Source organism: Chiloscyllium plagiosum, unplaced genomic scaffold (assembly GCF_037043375.1).
Source record: "Chiloscyllium plagiosum isolate Xiang-an unplaced genomic scaffold, Cpla_swu_hap1 HiC_scaffold_15, whole genome shotgun sequence".
In the NCBI taxonomy this organism is placed as follows: Eukaryota; Metazoa; Chordata; class Chondrichthyes; order Orectolobiformes; family Hemiscylliidae; genus Chiloscyllium; species Chiloscyllium plagiosum.
The window spans coordinates 14,203,115-14,219,182 of record NW_028270153.1 but is presented as its reverse complement, the minus strand read 5'-3'; the positions used below and the strand labels follow the sequence as shown (position 1 = coordinate 14,219,182).

The 16,068-nt window shown below is 43.2% G+C and overlaps 1 protein-coding gene across 1 annotated transcript; it reads left to right on the top strand.

The window, feature by feature from the left end:
* The first annotated feature begins 812 nt into the window (after window positions 1-812).
* Window positions 813-15,721, top strand: LOC122560269 (interleukin-17D-like). Its single transcript, XM_043710795.2, has 3 exons — window positions 813-968; window positions 10,356-10,585; window positions 15,385-15,721. Exons 1-3 carry the CDS (start codon window positions 957-959, stop codon window positions 15,623-15,625), a joined length of 483 nt encoding a protein of 160 aa, XP_043566730.1. The 5' UTR covers window positions 813-956; the 3' UTR covers window positions 15,626-15,721.
* Window positions 15,722-16,068: the final 347 nt, after the last annotated feature.

Here is a 16,068-nt window from a genome sequence, read left to right as displayed (position 1 = left end):
GAACAGTAATTTAGTCATTGCATCGCTGTAGTCTTACCAGGCCATAGAGGGTGCTCTCTCATTAGAGAGAGATAAACAACTAGTGGCGATTTAACCTGAGGGACCACCAGCCCTCAGGTGAGGGAAGGGGTTGAGATGGAGAATCTTGAACCAATGAAGGGAATTGAATCCACACTGTTGGCATCACGCTGCACTGTAAACCAACAGAGCCAAACCAATTCCCCTATAATGAAGCAAAAATACGGAGTTAAGAGTTTAATAGTGACTGTATAACCATTGTCAACTGTTGACAGAAAAATAACAACTTCACTCGTTCTTTGGGGAAGGAAATCTGCCATGCTTTCCTGGTCTGGTCTTTGCGTGATTCCAGATCCACGGCAATGAGGTTGACTCTTAGAGAAAAACATAAATGGCTGGCGAAACTCAGCACGTCTGGCAGTATCTATGGGAATAAAGCAGCGTTTATTTTTGAAGTCTGGTGACTCTTAGTGACTGTTGACTCTGGCTAATTAGGGATGGACAATAAATGCTATCCTCGACAGTGAAGCCATATCCCATGAATGATTTATGTTTAAAGTTGTATTAACTAAAGCACACAGTGAAACTGGTTCTTGTAACTAAAATACTTGAGGAAAAATCTGTGATACTCCAGGCAGTGTGTCACGTTCGATGAAGGGAATTTCTACAGCTTGCATCAATTCCTTTTATGGTTAGGGTTGGGATTCGATCACTCTTTAACCTGATATCTCCACCCCTCCCTGCTATTGGCTATGCTTCGGGTTCTTCCTCCTTATTGTATCCCGCTGCTGTGCTGCCGGAAGAGATCATAGGGGCTTTCCAGGACGGGGGAAGCCACTTGGGAGCGAGTGGCTTTTTAAAAACTGCTCCAGAGTTGGAAACTCGGAAACGGCGAGGGCAACTAGGGACGGAGCGAGACACCAGTGCAACCGACAGCAATGTATTTTAAGGTAATTGTAGAGAAACTGAGCCGCGAGCACACAGACGTAGTTTGTACAGACTGCATCTGAACGTGTCTACTTCTAATTTTTGCTCATTTGTCAGAATTACTCTCCTCTTAAATAATTTTTCAAACACTCGTGTTACTAACTTCTTTCATATCCCTGTTTATACGATTCGTTAAGTGGGAAAGAAGCAGTGAAAGTTTCTGGAGGCTTTGCAATGCAGTGTTTTGGCAGATCTGTCTGTCGGTTCACTGATTTACTTAAAGCACTGGCTCTCTTTCTATGGCTAACGAGCAATAATTTTTATAACAATTTAAAGAAGCTAAACTTTGCAGATGCTGGAAATCTGAACAATGAACAGACAGTGCTGCGGGATTTAAAATAGATTGCTGTGTAAGGCTGGCAGTTTCCGTGGAGACAGAAACAGTTAATATTTCGAGTTCAGTGTGACATATTTCAAGCAGCATTCTTTCTTTTTTTTTGTCAATATGAGCAAGTGGTTAATTGATGCCACGTTTTATCTGACTTGTTTTTGGCAGCTGTGGGTCAGGACTGGTGCAGCATTTGCAAGTTCAGGCAGAAGGCTCCCGATACAAATCTTAATAAGAACCTCAATTTAGTGGAAATCTGGGTCTACCTAACTGAAGGTGGGAGCCACTCAACCAATGACCTCCAGACAAGGAGATCTGCCAGCACCTACCACGTTATTACTGCACCACTCTCTGAACCACCAGGCACCTCCTCGTCAGGGCATATAGAGAGGGCAGCAAGAGTATTGGAGGGTCACTCATGTCTAGAGAACATAGAAAGCAAACTTTAATATCCATGTCCACTTTTTAGTTTCCTTAATCCATAGAAACAAAGAAACAGGACCAGCATTAGGCCATTTGGCCCATCAAACCTGCTCTGCCATTTGATCTGATGGTGGCTGAAGCTTTCCTTTTCTGTTGACCCCCAAATCCTTGTCAATCAAAATTTCTCTCTAATTTGGCCTCAAAAATACTCTGACCGAACTTTCCCTGCTGTCTAGTGAAGAGTCTTCCAAAGACTAATGACCTTGATATCTTTATAAAATCTCAGTCACTGTGTCTCACTGCCCTTTCTCTCGATCTCACCAACTCTTGGATCCTACATGATTAGATGGGATTGTGGTTGACAAAGAGGAGGTTTTAGCAATTTTGAAAGATCTGAAAATAGATAAGACCTCAGGGCCGGATGGGATTTATCCTCTGATTCTCTGGGAAGCTAGGAAGGAGATTGCAGAGCCTTTGACTTCGATCTTTATGTCATCATTATCGACAGGAGTAGTGCCAGAAGGCTGGAGGATAGCAAATGTTGTTCCCTTGTTTAAGAAGGGGAGTCAGAACAATCCTGCTAATTATAGGCCAGTGAGCCTTACTTCGGTTGTGGGTAAGGTGTTGGAAAAGATTATAAGAGGTAGGATTTATAATGACCTGGAAAGGAATAATTTAATTAGGGGTTGTCAACACGGTTTTGAGAAAGGTTGGTTGTACCTCACTAACCTTATTGAGTTCTTCGAGAAGGTGACAAAACAGATGGATGAAGGTAAAGCGGTTGATGTGGTGTATTTGGACTTCAGTAAGGCATTTGATAAAGTTCCACACGGTAGGCCATTGCACAAAATCCGGAGTTTCGGGATTGAAGGTGATTTAGTGGTTTAGATCAGAAATTATCTAGCTGAAAGAAGACAGAAGGTGGTGGTTAATGGGAAATGTTCATCCTGGAGCTTAGGTAGTAGTGGGGTGCTGCAAGGATCTGTTTTGGGGCCACTGATGTTTGTCATTTACCCTAAATGATCTGGATGTGGGCATAGAAGGATGGGTTAATAAATTTATGGATGATACTAAGGTTGGGAGAGTTGTGCGTAGTGCCGAAGGATGTTGTGGGTTACAGAGGGACATAGATAAGATGCAGAACTGTGCTGAGAAGTGGCAAATGGAGTTTAATGCAGAAAAGTGTGAGGTAGTTCACTTCAGAAAAAATAACGGAATGCAGAGTACTGGGCTAATGGTATAATTCTTGACCGTGTAGATGAACAGAGAGATCTGTGTCCATGTGCATAAATCCCTGAAGGTTGCCACCCAGGTTGATAGGGTTGTTAAGAAGGCATATGGTGTGTTGTTGTTTATTGGTAGGGGGATTGAGTTTAGGGGTCATGAGGCCATGCTTCAACTGTACAGGGGTGTTGCTGAACAAAGAGACCTTGGAGTGCAGGTTCATAGCTCCTTGAAAGTGGAGTCGCAGATAGATAGGATAGTGAAGAAGGTGTTTGGTATGCTTTCTTTTATTGGTCAAAGTATTGAGTATAGGAGTTGGGAGGTCATGTTGCGGCTGTACAGGACGTTGGTTAGGCCATTGTTGGAATATTGGGTGCAATTCTGGTCTCCTTCCTATCGGAAAGATGTTGTGAAACTTGAAAGGGTTCAGAAAAGATTTACAAGGATGTTGCCAGGGTTGGAGGATTTGAGCTATAGGGAGAGGCTGAACAGGCTGGGGCTGTTTTCCCTGGAGCGTCAGAGGCTGAGGGGTGACCTAATAGAGGTTTACAAAATTATGAGGGGCATGGAGAGGATAAATAGACAAAGCCTTTTCCCTGGGATGGGGGAGTCCAGAACTAGAGGGCATAGGTTTAGGGTGAGAGGGGAAAGATATAAAAGAGACCTAAGGGGCAACCTTTTCACGCAGAGGGTGGTACGTATATAGAATGAGCTGCCAGAGGATGTGGTGGAGGCTGGTACAATTGCAACATTTAAGAGGCATTTGGATGGGTATATGAATAGGAAGGGTTTGGAGGGATATAGGCTGGGTGCTGGCAGGTGGGACTAGATTGGGTTGGGATATCTGGTCGACATGGACGGGTTGGACCGAAGGGTCTGCTTCTATGCTGTACATCTCTATGACTCTATGACACTGGTAAAGCCGCATCTGGAGCATTGTGTACAGTTCTGGTCACCGCGTTATAGGAAGGATGTGGAAGCTTTGGAAACGGTTCAGAGGAGATTTCGTAGGATGTTGCCTGGTATGGAGGGAGGGCCTTACAAGCAAAGGCTGAGGAAACTGAGGCTGTTTTCACTGGAGAGAAGAAGTTTGAGAGGTGACTTAATTGAGACATATAAGATAATCAGATAGGGTGGACAGTGAGAGCCTTTTTCTTCAGATGGTAAAGGCTAACACAAGGGAACATAGCTTTAAATTGAGGGGTGATAGATTTTGGACAGATATTAGGGGTAGTTCCTTCACTCAGAGGGTAGGAGGGGTGTGCAACGGCCTGCCTGCAACAGTAGTAGCCTTGACAACATTAACGGCATTTAAATAGGCATTGGACATACATATGGATAAAAATGGAACGGTGTAGGTTAGATGGACATCAGATTATTTTCACAGGTTGACGCAACATCGAGGGCTGAAGGACTTGTACTGTGCAGTAACGTTCTATATACTATCTATTTCCAGTGTATTGTCTTACTGTGCTCTCTCTTTAACAATAAGTTGTCCTTCACTTCTTCCTCATCTCTTTCACACACTCAAACATATTTTCTCTCTTCTCTCCTGCTGCTAGTGTCTAATAGCAGTAGATGCAGTCCAGGAATTGAGCCATTAAGTTAGATTGACAATTCACCATAATACTGGGGGTGTGCAGTACTATCAGAACTGCCTGCTTTGGAGCTGTGATAATAAAACCAAGTCTGTCTCTTTAGGTGGGTTTTATAATTCCCGTGGCTTTATTCAAAGAAGAGTAGGTGTCTCTGTCTCTCTGTGACCTGGCTAACATTCCACAGTCAGATTCCGATAGGTATTCGTGGAATTGAGTTTGCGGGCTCTTGCTCTGTACAGATTGATAACTGAGCTTGCTTCCAATCAATTGCTACACTTTAATTCATGTATGAGGATTTAGATCTTTCTGTGGATGTTAAAAGATGTAATTGTCCTTTTGATACTATTTCTGTAAAGTAAAGAATTGCATGTATATAACACCATTTGCACCCACTGGATGTTTCAAAGCACTCTGATAAAGTACTTTTGAAGTATTTTCTTCAGACGTAATGTAGAAAACATGGCAGCCAATTTGCACACCGTATTCCCACCATCTGCAATGTGATGCCAGGTGAACTATATCTTTAATATTAGTTGAGCAACAAACATTGACCAGAATACTGGTTCCCTGCTCTTCAAAATAACATTTACATCAACCTGAGAGAACAAATGGATCTTTGTTCCACATGTGTTGATTTCTGTCTTTTGGATGATGCAAAACCTGGGTGTGGAAACACTTCTGGATGTCTCAACTTGGATGGCAGTGCTTCACTTGGAATTTGAATTGCTGTAGTGACATGTGTGTTATAGTATGACACCTCTACCATCACCATCCATAGTTCCAATACTTCCCACCACATACTGATTGTTGCTCTCTCGTGCTGTCTTACCTCTGAGCATTAGCATCTGGAAGGATTTGCAGGTTGATCATAAGAAATAGGAACAGAAGTAGGCTGTTTGGCCCATTGAACATATTCCTCCATTCAGTAGAATTATGGCTGAACTGACCATCCTCATGTTTACTTTTCTGCTCTTTCCCTGTAACCCTTGATCTTCTCGATGGCTCAAGAGTCTATCCATCTATCTCAGCCTTAAATGTACACAAGGACTCTGCCCTGACTCTGTGGCAAGGAGTTCCAAAGACACTCCACCTTCAGAAGATTGATCCTCATGCTGTTTTGCTGTGCGTTGCTTGGCCATCAGGTCTGTAAGTGGGACTTGAACTCGGGGCTTCTTGTTCAAAGGCAGGTACGCAACCCAAACAAAAAAAAAACCTGAAAAATCTGTGGATGCTGGTAATCTGAAAGAAAAACAGAAATTACTGGAAAAAGGTTTAGACCTGAAGAGTTAAATTGATTTCTCTCCACAGATGCTGCCAGGCTTGCTAAAATTTTCTAGCAATTTCTGTTTTTCTTTCAGATACACTACCCATTGTGCCATGAAACCACCACAGAGTTTGATAGAGTAACATTTTTGTAGCTTAGTGTTGAAAGGGACCTAATGTTGATCAAATGTAGAAGCAGTCAAGGCAAGGGATTTATATATTTTGGGGGTTTTTGGAAAGTTTGAGTAGGCATCCAATTTACTCCTGGTAACCATTTCATTATTTAATGTTAATGACTCAACACAGAAGAAATATGGCTGGAAAGGGATGGAGACTGCTTACTATAATCTGAATATTGCTCGGGGTCACTTGTATAACTGCCCTCATTTTCTATATTTAACAGAGTTAGGTTTACTAAGATCACATCATAAGGTAATTGGCAACTTCGTCAGTGGTTGAAAAAACCATGTAAAGAAAATGGTATTGGACTGGAAACAGCCTGGTCACTAGAATTTGAAGGATTGACTTCCAAGTTGAAGGGGAATTTCCTGATTTTTTTTTTCTCTTTTCTTTTCTGTATTAGCCAGGCTTTTTCAAAAGAGTTTCTGGTCAGAGTTCCTGTATTTTAGATGAAGTCTAGATCTTTCAAATGGATGTAGAAGACATGTTTTGAGGAAGAGCAGCGATGTTCTTGAGACGTCGCTAGTTAATACAGAAGGTTGAATCATGAATCCACGTGCATGTTTGTGGGACCTTGCTATGTACAGTAAGTTGCTACCTTTCACTTTGCTACAGATTAATGTTCCCTAAAGCATTTGGGATATCCTGAGGTCTAGATAAACATGATGACAGTGGGAGTTGTTTTTTTTTGTTTTGCAGTTAGTTATTGATTTTTTTTTTTCACTTCCCCAAGATTTGGGTTGGAATTGAAAGTCTGATTGCCAGGTTCCTTAATAACCATTAAAGAATAGCAGATGTCAGTAAAAATAAGTTTTGGTCATTTGCAATGTGTTTTCACAAATGTTCGCCCAGCACAAAAGGCTCCCTGATTTGGAACAGATTGATGTGAAAGAGTCATAAAGAAGTCTGGCCACAGCGTTGTTGGGATGCATTTAATGAGCGTGTCTCAGCCCAGTGCGAGAAGGAGGTGGGGGTGTTATGGGCTAGAAGGTCTGTCAATATACTGCTCCTTGGATGCTGCCTGAACTGCTGTGCTTTTCCAGAATCTGGTTTCCAGCATCTGCAGTCATTGTTTTTACCTAATATCGGGAACAGTTGGTACAAAGTCCCTGAGGACTGAGACAAGCTGAGATCTGCACACTTCAGCCTTTGCCTGTTTGGGTGCTCTGCTTGTAGGGTTAGCAATACTGATTGTGTCCTGCAACGATTCCCCCAGCCCCTCCCTCAGTGAAAATTGTGTTCTGGATTACACATTATGAAGTCAAGTCTGGAAACTTTCTGATTTGAGCCATCCACATTGGTAGTCGAATTCCAACTCCCTGTCATTAAGACATGGAAGGACACACTGGGTCCATCAAAGCTGTACCAGCTCACAGTAAAGCAAGCCATTTCCCTGTTCTATCTTGTTAGCCCTGCAAGTTGACTTCCCCCTGCTGCCCACTTAAGCTCTTTTTCATATTAGTAATTTGTCTTCACTTCCTCCTCTCTCATGGGCAGTGAGTTCTGAGTCACTGCTAATTGTTGTTCTTCCTTGTATTTCTCCTTTTTATCTTTCACCCATAATCTGTGTCTCCTCATCTTTTTACTGTTAGTTAGTGGAAACAGCTTTTCGTTGTGTATTTTATCTCCTTCTGCCATCGTCTTCAGGAGAAGATGGTAGCATCTTATTTAGAGTTGGGGAGTAGCACCAATACTTCCCATCCATTGATAACCTGAGCAGTCTGCAGTAAATGTACCCTACATGTTATCCTGCTGTGACATGGTATGTTTCTTCATAAATGGCCTTTTCCTTGTCCCAACTTGTCAAAGATAACATCAATTCTGGGAAGGTTTGCTCACCTGTTTTTCATATTTAATCCCTCAAATTGATTTGATGCAAATACATAGCACAGCTGGTGTTAACACCCTTCTGAACACTCGAAGGTACTAGGAAAAGCAGGTTTCCTCTTGTTTAATTACAACATGATGACCAGTTGGATTTGACAAAGAATAGTAAAGCATTCATTAGTTTCCCAGCCTTTCATGATGCTTTTTTTTTCAAGTTTTAACATATTTGCTCTAACAATATGGTGCAAAATCATTGGCAAAAGTCATAATTTCCTTTATTCAAAAAAGAAGTTGATGATATTTTTGTTCTGATCGGCTACAGGTTCCTAGTTACTGGAACTAATTATGTTCCTAGCCTCTTATATAGGGCTGTGGTGGCCCAGTTGTTATGGTGTTATGCTGGCCAATTAGCGTTTGAACTCAATTGTTACACAATCCTTTGTGAATCGAATAGAATGCATCTGCTTATTTTGGAGGTGTGTGTTTAGATGAAAATGTAAACAAGAGTCCAAGAAGTTTAGAAGCGTACTTTACTCCTACATGGCTTAGCCTGTGTTTGACTCCAATGTTGATTTTGACTCTCTTTGTCCCTGAGGGTAACTTGGGATTGCCAGTGTTGGCTGTGTCCCAGGAACAAATTATAACTTTTTTTTATTTGACAAAAAAGTATGTGGGCCTGGTCCAGTCCTGACCAACCTGAAATACTTGTCCTGAACCACCAACAACATAAGATGGTGCCACACTCTGGGAGAGTCTGCACCCTGTTTAATGAATTTACTAACATGTACCTGCATCTGTATCTCTGATCTAAAGCCAGAAGCAGACACTCTCTGTTATAGACCCCTTTACCTGATGGTGAGAAATTGTGCAGCTTCACAGGATGTGTTCCATCATTAGACTGTGTGCCTCCAAGCAAGGAGCACACAAGTTCACACCTGCATTGTCAAATACTGTATATACTCGAGTAATGGTCGAATTTTTTTAAAGTTAAATTTATGGGGTTGACTATTACATGGATACTATTTTTGAGGGGCTGAAATTCATGCCTGTCAAAATTCATATTGTATCGATAGCAGAGGCCCAACCGATCTCTGAACTCAAAAGGGGAAAAAAAAACAACAAATTATGGTAATTCGCAACACCTGGAGCAGGAAAACAGCAGCCAGCAGACTGGAAGAGCAGGAAAACAGCAGCCAGCAGACTGGAAGAGCAGGAAAACAGCAGCCAGCAGACTGGAAGAGCGGGAGCAGAGCGGAACAACTGGCCGACTGGAAAGCTGGAGGGGGGTCGTGATGGCCAGCACACTGACTCATAAACATTGATCTGTTATTTGTGAAGAACTAGGTTTGACTTTTACATGAGATCTATGGAAACTTCCAGGTTATTTGGCCAAATATAGGGGGTCGACTTTTACTTGAGACCGACTATTACTCGAGTACATACGGTATGTTGAGTTCAGTATGCTGCCAAGGAAGGAACTTTGATTTAAGTAGCACCTTTTGGCTGTCCCAAAGTAATTCATTGCAAATTCAACACACTTGTCGCACAGCAAGCTGTGACAAAATTAAAAACACATTTTCAGTGATGTTTCTTTACAGCTTTGATGTGGAGGTGCCGGTGTTGGATTGGGATGGACAAAGTCAGAAGTCACATGACACCAGATTATAGTCCGACAGGTTTGTCTGAAATCACAAGGGGTAATGAAGGGGCAGCGCTCTGAAAACTTGTGATTTCAGATAAATCTGTTGGACTATAACCTGGTGTCATGTGACTTCTGACTCTTTTTTTTTACAGTTAAACATTGACCAGGACGCCATGGGATCCTCTCTCCCCACTCGCCTCCAAAACAAAGGCATGATTGGATTGTCTATGTTCACCTGGGGAAATTGCTGAGACCTTTAACATCTCGATGGCAATGAACAGGCCAGTGGTTAGTATCGCTGTAATTGTGTAATCTAAGGACGATTCAGAAATCTGTATGATAGTCCTTTTTTCTTTTTAAGGAGGATTGAGAGGTAAATGGCAGGGAATTTTGAAGTCAAAATTCCAGAGAATGGGATGTGGGTGGTTGAACGGATGGCTGCTAAATGTGGGCTTGAATGATGAGGGAAGAACTGATCTGAGAAGGATAGCTGATGTAATGGAGCCAGAGCTACAGGATTGAACATTGTAAGAGCAAATGTGGGGAGCAAAAATCAGATATCAAAAATTCAGAAGACTCACCTAGTGAGATGTGACAAGCCAGGACAGCGTTAAATCTGTAGCCTGGCCCGCTCGGATAGGTGCAGAATTCCACCTCCGTTTTGGATATGCCTTGTCTATGACTAGCCAGGTTGGATAAGATCTGTTATAGGAATGAGCTGCTGCCACCTCTCTGTCATGTGCTTTCAACACACAGTTGCATTTCCTGAGTTCCGATTTGGATCAGTGCTTCTCTTGAACCTTAGTAAGATATTGGTGATGCTACTGGCAATAAATGGGAGCTGTGTTTGTCTCTTCTCTCGCAGGTGGAATGGGTTGTGTGTCTTGTTCTGCTCTCAAAGGTTCATCCATCCAGTGGAGCCAAGAAACTGTGTGCTGAGCCCTCCAACAAGGAACTCTCATGGAAATTGAGCAACCAGGTGCCTCTCTCTGGAGTGAGCAGTGCAAGGCACCTTGAACCCGGGAAAGCGTTCAACACGTCTCACCAGCACACCGCACAGATAGGCGAAAGGAGCACATCCCCCTGGTCATACAGGTAACTAGCCAAACGTGTGCGGGTGAGCTGGATTGGCCAAGCTAAATTGCTCAGCATCCAGGTAAAAAGCAGACTAGGTGGGTTAGCCATGGGGATGACAGGGGTAGTGGGTGGGACTGGGTGGGATGCTCTTTGGAAGGTCAGTGTGGACACGATGGGCTGAATGGCCCACTTCCACACTGTAGGGGGATTCTGTGCTTGTAATACTCTGCCTTAATCTTTTTGTTTGCAACCTCTGGCAAACAGACAATATTGGAATTGGCCTGGCACTTTGCAGGATTCATTCATATGATGTTGGCATCAGTAGTAAGGTGCAGTATTTAATGATCGTCCCTTACTATCCTTTTCACAAGATATCGGTGAGTTGCTTTCTTGATAGTCTAGTGGCTTGCCTTTTCACAGAGCTAGGAAGTGTCAGCCACACTGCCATGTGAACTAGAGCCCTGTATGGGTCAGACAGATTTAGTGACAAGGTTTCCTCACCTTAACAATATTATTGAATCTAGTTATTTCCAATGGTCACCATAAGTTTAGCTAACAATTTAATTTTGTCGGCTTCCTTGGCGAGGTGTGAACCCTTATAGGCATAGCTCAGGGATCACCAGTCTGTTAATGTCACCACAAAGCTACAATTCTCAATGTTCTAGCATGGAGTCAGAAAGACCAGGAACCCCTCCAGTCCAATCTCTGCCCTCTGCAAAAATCAGCCGATTTCAATGGATTGCCATTTTTTTGGGAAGAAGGGAAAGTTAGGAGTGCAGGGACGGGGGAGATACAGTTGCACGTAGTGCTCCTTTCGGCTGTTTCCTCTCGAGATCCCTCTTGCAAAACGTCCTCAGGAATGTGAAGGTGAGGAGAGGCCAAAAAGCTGAGCAGGTTCACTGGTGATACCAGCGTGCAAAGTTTAGTAGTCGAGAGTGTGGTGCTGGAAAAGCAGCAGGTCAGGCAGCATCCGAGGAGCAGCGGAATCAACGTTTCGGGCAAAAGCCCTTCATCAGGAATGACTCTCAATGAAGGGCTTTTGCCCGAAACATTGACTCTCCTGCTCCTCAGATGCTACCTGGCCTCCTGTGTTTTTCCAGCACCACACTCTTGACTCTAATCTCCAGCATCTGCAGTCCTCACTTTTTTGCCTGAGAAGGTTTAGTAGCCCAAGCATAATCAAGAATAGTACTTACAAGAGAAATTGATTTAAAAATAGGACAAAATAAATTACATGAGAAGGAGCAACATTTGAGTCTGCTCCACCATTCTAGATCATCTACCATCTACCTCAATGCCGTATTCCAGTATTAACTCAATGGCATTGGATGAAATAGCTCTTTCAGGTGGTTGACATGGTTCTCTTATGGTGGTGGAATATTTTGATTGGATTTCACTCCTTGTGTATAATGATAATTGCCCCAAAAAGCCAAGGGGGAGAGGAGGAGTTTTCAAATCAATTGTGGGAATCTGGAATACAGTGCCTGCAAGAATGCTGGAGCACACTCCATTTGTAAGTGAGCTACAAGGAACAAGCAAGGCAAGTGGATCAAACTGGAGAGCTCTTTCAAAGAGCTAGCACAAACATATTGGGCTGGCTGAATGGCCTCATGTGCTGTAAAGTATTTACAGTAGCCTACCTAAAAAGGCTACTCAGTCTTTCAATACTTCTCCGGCATTGACATTCCTGAACTTGTACCCAAGGGAATGTCTTCTCCTTTTGAGAAGTCAAGGAGATGCTTTCTACATGACAAAATCCAGCTGAAAGTAGACCGTTCACGCTCTCGTTACAATGGAGGGAACCCATTCAAACAGGGTGGAGCATGTTTCAGTGCAGGCAATTCTCTGGTTGGGGAAGAGAATCCTTATTCTGAATAAATTCCAGTTTAGACACCCTATAGAAGCCCCACTACAGAAGGAAGCCATTGTATCAATGCATCTTTGTTAAAAGTCAGGAGTCACATGACACCAGGTTAAGGTCCAACAGGTTTATTTGAAATCACAAGCTTTTGGAGCGTTGCTCTTTTGTCAGGTGGAAACCCAGGTGCTGCTGCAATTTTTGATTTAAATAATAATCCATTTTGCTGTTATTCCTACCAAAATAAATGACCTCACACTTACCAACATTGTACTCCATCTGCCAGACTCTTACCCACTCACTTAACTGATCTATATCCCTCTGTAGTCTTTCAGTGTCCTCTGCACACTTTGCCCCCTCTCCCTTTCTTGACAAGAGTCTACTTCTGCCTTTTTTTTTTTACGAAAGGTCCTACTGCCACCTTTATCAGTTAAAGAATTCCAAAAACATAGCCCTTCTGTTATGGGGGCATTGGGAAGAAACGTTACCAAATCTCTCTCGACTGGATTACTGCTGATTTTGTTTTTAAGCAGTAACTCCTAGTTCTACGTAAGAGGAAACTTGCTCCTCACAACTATCCTGTCAACACAACACCAGATATGTCTCAAACAAGTTATTTCTTGCTTTTTTAAACTCCTAGTGATACAAGCCTAGTCTGTCCAATCTCTCCCCATGAGACAGCCTGCCTAATCCAGCTATATTCTATGTAATATACTTTTTAAAAAAAAACTTCTCTGAACTGTCTCCAATTCATTTGCATCCTTTTTAAACAAAGTGACTGATACTGTGCACAGTATTCCAGATACAGCAACGCTCTATATAATTGAAGCATAATCTCTCTACTTTGGGTTCATTTGCTGTTGTGATAAATGATAACATGCTATTAACTTTCCTAATTATTTGCTGTACCTGCATAGTAATCTTTAGCACTTGAGAACACAAACATTCTTCTGTATTTCTGGAGCTCTGCAATCTCTCTCTCCATTTTTAAGTATTGTTTTTTTTCTATTCTTCCTGTCAAAATAGACAGTTCCTGACTCTGGAAAAAGTAAAATGATTTTAATAGAGTAATTCAAAGTGATGAACGGCATTGGTAGCATAACTAAATATAACCATCTCACTAGGAAGAGGGTTGCTAACCAGAGGACGCCAGTTTAAGGTAATTGGCAGAAGAGCCAGAGGGGGAGGTGACCGTGTCAGCACGTTGAGTTGTTCAGAGTTCAAATGTATTGTTTTAAAGAGGTGGTGAAAGCAGATTTAAAACCTTTTTGATTAGAGGAATTGGATGAGCGGGAAACCATTGTGGGAAGTGGATATGAAATCTGGGACAAAATTGATAGCTCTTTTCAAAGGCTGACTGGATACATTGGTTTCCAGCATCTGCAGTCCTCACTTTTGCCCAGAGTTTAGATCAGAGTGGTGCTGGAAGAGCACAGCAGGTCAGGCAGCATCCGAGGAGCAGGAAAATTTGATGTTTCGGGCAAAAGCCCTTCATCAGGAATGGAGGCAGGGAGCCTGCAGGGTGGGGGGAGGGGGAGGAGAAGGTAGCAAGGAATACAATAGGTGAATGTGTGGGTGGGGATGGAGGTGATAGGTCAGAGGGGAGGATGGGGTGGATAGGTGGGAAGGGAGATTGGCAGGTGGGACAGGTCACGAGGACGGTGCTGAGCCGGAAGGTTGGAACTGGGGTAAGGTGGGGAGAGGGGAAATGAAGAAACTGGTGAAGTCCACATTGAGCTGAAGGCCTGGTCTCTGGACACTGGAGGAGCAGAAAGCATGGGCTGTTTGTGAAAGGGGCTGATTTACTAACCACAGTATGGTCATATATGTGTAGTGTCAGCCTCCAGTAGTGAAGTGGGAAGGTTTGATTTATTTTCAGAAGGTGAAGAACCAACACAACACTCAGGCTAGGCTGGTTTTGCAGGAATTTCTGCTATTACATCATGGATTCTTAAGAGTAAACCAAATAGAACTACCACAGGTTCTCATGGTGCTGTTGGAGCGTGCTTTGAGGGTACCCCTCCAGTACCTCCCAATAACTCTCTCCATCTTCAAAACCTTGTGGGGGGGGCAGCAAGAGAATGATGACTCCTAATGTGGGAGTCTCTGGCTTGGAGACAGTGAGATGGCCCATTGGGCGAAAACACCTTTGTTCACTTGGAGCAATGGCTGTAGTTTGGGCCCCAAAGCTTCTCTGCTCATTAATAGTTCCTAACTTTTTTTTTCCTTCCATTTTTGAGAAAATTAGACTGTATATAAACGGTAGAGAGCTAGGCCTCCAAACTCAACGTTTCCGGAGGCTTTTCAAAGTTGTTCACTGGAACAATTCATGCCTGAGGTTGTGAAAATGGTGACAAATATTTCTACAAATGGATGAATGAAGTTAGGCACTCCTCAATCACTGAAACATGAAATGTGTGGTCTGATCAGTGTTCTGTCGAGTGCTCTGTAAGACAGTGATAGGGTGATCACAGTTGGCATCATTGCATCTCAGCTGGGAAAGGGCAGATGTTGGTTAGGAAGAATTGGAGACCATTCAGCCCAATGTGCCGCTTCTAATGGCTGATCTGTTCTGCAGCTTTGTTTACCATCTTCGTTCCATGATGACTCCCTCTGATGTTGGTTTCAAAAAAAATGTTTTCAATGGATCTGGCTCCCTCGTCCTCTGAGAGGGTTCAGGATTTCCCCCGCTCTTTCAGTGAAGGTGTTCTGAAAAGAGCTAACTTTAATCTTCCACATTGTGGTCAGCCATCTGAGGGCATCCAGTTTGTCATTGGCACGGCCACAAAATTCCTCACTGTGCGCTGATTCCGTTTCAAACCATGACTTTGAAAAAACGTACCTCTTCCAACCCCTCCACTCGCTATGACCTAAAGCATTGTCACAGTCCAGATTCCATTCACGTTATGCCAACCTCTTCCTCAGTCATTTTTTGTCTTTCCCTTTTTTCAAACTGCAGAATAAATGAAGATCAAGCACGATACCCGAGGAAGCTAATGGAAGCATACTGCCTGCACAAGGGCTGTCTGGGGCCAGATGGACTGATTGACAACACCGTCATGAGTGTACCCTATCACACAAGTGTCTTAGTGCTGAGGAGGACCCGTAGGTGCAAGCACAAGACATATATCTACAAACCGGTCCAGGAAAAAATCCCTGTGTTCTGTGTCTGCGTTATGCATGATGTAGCCACTATTTAAATGCAGCAGCCGGAGACCCCAGTAACCTGATTGTAGCGCTCGTTGTCAGTTCCATGAGAGTTTTCCTGTAGGCCAGTAATAAAAAGAAATGTGGAATATTTTGATTTATTTTTCTGAAATCCAAGTCTGTGTCTTGTTCTCTTGCTGCAAGCCAGCTCCATGGTTTACACCCAGGTTTCTGAATCCGTTGAAAGGTACAGCTATGGCTTCATCCTGCTCCCTTCTCTTGGGAGCACTCTGGGAGAAAATGAGGACGGCAGATGCTGGAGATCAGAGTCGAGAGTGTGGTACTGGAAAAGCGCAGCAGCCGAGGAGCAGGAGAATCGATGTTTCGGGATGAAGGGCTCTTGCTCTTGCTTGTGCCGATGTGGACGGCACAACATCGTGGGCTGAAGGACCTGTTCTGTGCTGTACTGTTCTATGTTCTATGCCCGAAACGTTGA

Bases quoted from the DNA above. Each gene is read 5' to 3' on its own strand.
- LOC122560269 (XM_043710795.2), top strand. The intron at 10,586-15,384 runs GTAACTAGCCAA...TTCAAACTGCAG, and splicing joins ACATCCCCCTGGTCATACAG to AATAAATGAAGATCAAGCAC.